Source organism: Mchenga conophoros, linkage group LG6, assembly GCF_057382185.1.
Source record: "Mchenga conophoros isolate Kocher_MC1m ecotype Shallow Benthic linkage group LG6, M_conophoros_male_GT1.1, whole genome shotgun sequence".
In the NCBI taxonomy this organism is placed as follows: Eukaryota; Metazoa; Chordata; class Actinopteri; order Cichliformes; family Cichlidae; genus Mchenga; species Mchenga conophoros.
In genome coordinates, this window is record NC_140531.1 from 11388889 (window position 1) to 11394263 (window position 5375).

Below are 5375 nucleotides of genomic sequence, written 5' to 3' on the forward strand. Positions count from 1 at the left end.
GAGTTGGCAACCCTAGTCAGTGATGGTCTGGGCAGGCATATCTATGGAGAGGGACACAGACCTCTACAGGCTAGGTAACGGTACCCTGACTGCCATTAGGTATCAGGATGAAATCCTTGAACACACTGTGAGAACCTAAGTTGGTGCAGTAGGTCCGAGGTTCCTCCTGCTGCATTACAATACCTGACTTCATGTGGTGAGAGTATGCAGGCAGTTCCTGGAGGATGAAGGAACTGATACCACTGACTCGCCCCCAGGCTAACCTGACGTGAATCCGATAGACCATCTCTGGTACTTTATGCTTTGGTCCATCCAACACTACCAGGCTACACCTCAGACTGTCCAGGAGCTCAGAGATGTCCTGGTCTATATCTGACAGGAAATCCTCCAGAACACCATCCATCATCTTAATAGGAACATGCCCTCATGTTGTCGGGCATGCATGCAAGCATGTGTGAGCAATACAAACTACTGATATCATTTTTGAGTCACTGCAATGAGATTTTAACAAAAGGACTCTGCATAATTTTTTCACTTTGATTTTCTTTTAATTCAGCCCCCTGTAGGTTGACCATTTTCATTTTGTGCCATGCTTTCAAACTGAACACATTACCCAGGTCATATCAGTATAAATATCCAACGTCTTTTTTTTTCCCATTGAGATCTGATGTGTTTTCAAAGTGTACATTTTTTCTGAGCAGTGTATTATTTGTACACATTTACCACAAAACTGAGCAAATTGGCTCACTTTTGTGAGGCCACAGTTAGTAATCACCTGCAGCTGGTGCTTTCCAGCTCACAGAAATTTGTCTCAAATATGTAAGTAGCTGCGTTTTACATCTAAAAATAGCTTTAAGATAATTCTTTGGAGGCCAAGTAAACACCTAAGAGTGTTTGTTGTGGTTCTTGAGTCCAGTGAGGGACTGCAGTGGGCTTAGTCAGGCTTGTGCCAAGTGTAACACTAACACCCATATAAATGTCAGGACCTGTGGTCTCCTAGGAAATCATTGAAACAAGGTTATTAATGTTGCAAATATCACCTTTAATCTTGTGGCTGATGGGTTTAGAGCACCGGACCTTTCACTTCAGGGCTGAGTTTAACACTAGCATGAGAGCAGTGTTTATATTCAACATGCTATTACGTGTTGAATATAAACACGTCGTTTTCGGGCCAGAGCAAATATTCTTTAAACCTTATCTCTCTGTGCTCACAAGCTTGAATTTTTAAGCCATTTTCAGCTTTCATGTAGCGCCTGAGAAATGTTTCATGTAAGTGCTCTCTGTGTGTGTGTGTGTGTGTGTGTGTGTGGGTGTGGTATTGACAGTTTAACTTTGTGTCATCTCACTTTTGTCTGACCAAACACATCCTTTGCCTTTAGTGGAAAATAATATTTAAACTGTAAACCAGACTAATGCTTCAACAAAAACTGAGTCGGGCGTCATCATCCCTCATGACAAGTCCCCATCGCTCCAACATTGATGTTTTCCTTTTTCCATATGAACATAAAGCCTTGGCATCTTGTTTTTTTTAAAGCTTTTTTCCTCCTTTTTGTATTTCTCTATTCTTAGAAAGCCAAGCAGAAGCAGCTGGCACCATTTTATTCCTCTGTGTGAAGCATATATTTTCTTTATTCATTCATATTCACTTGTACTGATACATGAGAGAAATGACATTTCCTGTGCTGGATGCAATCACTCATGTCAGTATAATTGCTTGACTACATTTCAAGGACAAACGGTTCCAATTTGCTCTCAATCTGTCACAAAAACCTCCTTTTCATGAATTGCATTTAATCAGAAACGTGAGCCCGAAGTTTGCAGCATGCTGTGTGGTAACTGTAACGAAGCTCGCAGAAACAGCAAAGAACAAAACAGAGGCAGATGTCGGGCTCTGTTTTACACATTTCAGTTTATTATACAATCAGGTCACTTCACGCGTAATGATCCAACAAAGGATCATTAAAACTGGCATCAACATGAAAACAATCACACTGCTGTTATCACCCAGTGGGGTGATGATATTATTAGGGATAATAACAAACACCTTAACGAGGAGAAAAGGTGAGGTCGGGTGCCGTGTTCGGCTCAGAAGACTCAGAGCCTTTTTAATCGTAAGAAGATGAACTGGTCCTTAAAAAGAAGTGTTTTCAAGTTGCATCAAAATATGTACACATAAAAAAATCTTACAAATTTTATTGAAACACTAGTGCAGTTGGATAGAGAAAGACACGTGTAAAGTTACAGGCGGCGTGGACGGCTTAGTGTTGCGCAGTCTTGTCAAACTGCAGAGCACGGCGATGACGTGGTGCTACTTAAAAAGAAGGAAAAAACAAAAACGTGTGTGTCCAGCACACACAAACATAAAACACTCACACATACACACACTCCCTGCAGAGGAATGAGGGTAAAGGACTTTGGAGACCCTGGCTGGCTGTAATTGTTGGAGAAGTTGAACTTGCTTGCACATGCATGCTCACAAATGTTCTCGCCTCTTTCCTTTTTATTTAATGTACTGAATGGAGAGATGGATGGTTAACAACAGAGAGGAACAGACCGGTGACAGACAAGGCGAGACGCTATTTTTAGGCCCACCAGCCAAAGTCGCAATCAAAACCCCCTTTCTTCTATTCTCGCTGCATTTTTAAAATCAACGAGCACTTCGCGGTTCCTGCCTCAGTGGCTGGTAGCGACCTGACCTAACCTGCCGAAACAAGTATAACCAGCATCTGGATGGTAGCTGGTGGTTCATTTCCAGCCCGGCGAGAACGTCAGAGAAGGTGCTACGAGCACTTCCACACGCAGACGGCCAGGCTTCCTCCGAAGAACATGTAAAGAAGATTCTTCACCTCGTGTGTGACCTCAAAGCCGAAGCCTTCGCCAATGACCACGTGCCACGAGCTGCCAAATTTCTTATCCATGGACTCCTTGATCATCTTTGCAGCACTCTATGGAAGACGGCAAGAAAAAAGAAAAAAAAAAGAAAAACAGAAGCCCTGGCCATCAGCACAACACACGAGAGAAATTTGAAAAGGCATCCTCAATATTTTACTCAAGACTGAGAGCAAAATATACACACCTCATTGTTGGTGGCATACTTCTCACAGGCTGTAACACACAGTTCCATGGTCTCAACCCTCATTTCCTCTGGCATGTCTGTGTGCTGAGGACAAACACAGAGCTATGACATGAATATAAACAAGTCAGCTAGAAACAACACTGCATTGCCTTCATCCTTTCTGACCGTCCCCCAATGTGGTCAGACAACTTGCCATGCGAGCTACTTCTTCCCTAGCGCTGTCTGTCACTGTGATGCTTGGTTTAGTCAGCGTGCTCTGACTGATCAACTGTGTGAAGACACAATAGCTACAGACTTGATTTTGCAGTTGGTGCTTAGGAGCTGTTTGCTAATCTTAGAGAATACGACACCTTGTGTGAGCCACACCTGAGCCTGCTGTGTTGCCTAGCGTGCACGTATTTAACGACCAAACAAATATTGTGAAGTTTGGTGTGCGCTCTTTTGTTTTCTCACAGAAAGAGAAAAAGAAGGTTCCCAGTAATAACTAAACTAACTCCTACATGAGTGTTACAGTTTCTGTGTCATTGAGACGCAAATGTCACCATCAGATAATGGACTTCTTCATGACACTGCACCGGCTACACAGGCGTCCTTAAGTGACAGTGCAGCACAACTTCTAAATTGCCAACTAAAATTTTAGAAGTTGCGTTTACACAGGTGTGCCACCTTTACACTCACCCCTGCATGCTGCATGTATGGCAGTGGGCTGCTGTCAGCCTGCAGCAAACTTTGCCAGTGGGAAGTGTCTGATAAACTAAACAGGCAGCTTTGTGCGTGGGCGTGAGATGACTTTTTCACACTAATGGCTGCTGAATAGGTGGTTTGATAGGGTTTCTAAATCAGTTTATCAAGTTCTTAGCGATTACATAACAGGTATCTTCATCTAAATTATTATTTTTTTGAGTGCAGGCATATTGATTCTTGGTCCCAAAGATGAGTGGAACTATGAGTGCATACCACCACTTTCCTACTTATTTTCAGCCTCTTTCTTTCAGAGTCGTTAAGGCAGACCTCGATGTGAAAATACTGACTGCAAAACTGCTCATTAATGAGGATTTGCTTCACAGGTGAATTGTGATTGGTGGAAATACAGTCACAGGCTAATCAGCTTTTTTTTTAAACTGGTGGTGCATTAGTCATGTTTAACCCTACAACTTTTAACTACGAATTAGTCCTTACAGTACTTACTGTGATCTGTCGCAACACTAATTTTCATCTGAGCCATCTTAGTCTGCAGTAGTTGTTTTAAACTTAACATTAAATAAAGTTGACTGTGTCCTTCACTCATTTACAGTCTGCTTATGCATCACAACTACATCTACTAAACCAGAGCAGCCTCACACCTGCATAATCTTTTTATTTCGCAGTATCACAAAAGTCTCATCCACACTCAGGACCTCCTTGTCCTGGTCCTAGGTGAACAATGTCACTTCATTCCTACCCTGATGAGAGGGAAGCTGTGCAGTCTCTTGTAGTCGGCCTCTTCTTTCTTTCCCTCGCCAGTCCCGGCCATTCCGACTCCTGCAAATAAAGCATGTGTGTGCATGTTAAAAATGCTGTCCCCGGAGCGTGTCACCAAGTGTCACTTCATCAGGAGTGGTGGCTATCCTGCACAGCAAGCTCACATCTGTGGCTAACATGACCTGTGTTGGGGACGAAGTTAGCTAACATCGTTTAGCCCTATACTGGCTAACGACAAGAAGTCTCACATCGTAGTTCACACCAGAATAATAAGCGGTTCCACACTTAAACAGTGTCCACAGGTATCGCGTCACGGCAGGTTTGTTAACGGGACAGCGCCTTATCAGGTTAGCAGCCCTAACAGGCTAATTAGCTTAGCATGTTTTCATAGCAAACATTTGATGCACTGGTTGTTTTCTAGCTAAAACTCGCCTTATTTAGATCCACCGTCGCGCCGTTATGGGTTGCCGTCCGTTATCGAGACTTGATAAATGCGCAGTGACCCGGAGATGTGTCACTTACGAAGCGTTTGCCCCACGAAAACTTCTGCTGTTTGACTTCCAGTTCGGTTGTTAAGGAGACATTTTAAACAAGCGATATCCGTGGAGTTGGGCCCCGCCTAGCTCTGCCGAGCTGAGTTCTTATTGGTTGAGAGTCCGTCGATCAAATGGAAAGCAATCCGCCCGTTTCCGAGAACGGTAACGTAACCAAATTAAGTTTTTATTCTTCTGTACTTTTTTTAATAAATTTGAAAAAATGAAGATTAAATGCAAGGAAAATTAAAAGGAAACAAAAAAGGGAAAAAATGTAACGACAGAAATACTATGTAACTGTGTAA

At 42.8% G+C, this 5375-nt stretch overlaps 1 protein-coding gene across 1 annotated transcript; it reads right to left on the reverse strand.

Moving 5' to 3' along the window:
• Positions 1–1890: 1890 nt before the first annotated feature.
• Positions 1891–5145, reverse strand: LOC146572159 (dynein axonemal light chain 4). The gene is made up of 4 exons (XM_085276165.1): positions 4970–5145; positions 4518–4597; positions 3077–3160; positions 1891–2945 (listed from the first exon to the last, which is right to left on the reverse strand). The coding sequence occupies exons 2-4, from the start codon at positions 4587–4589 to the stop codon at positions 2781–2783; spliced, it is 321 nt and encodes a 106-aa protein (XP_085132291.1). The 5' UTR covers positions 4590–4597; positions 4970–5145; the 3' UTR covers positions 1891–2780.
• Positions 5146–5375: the final 230 nt, after the last annotated feature.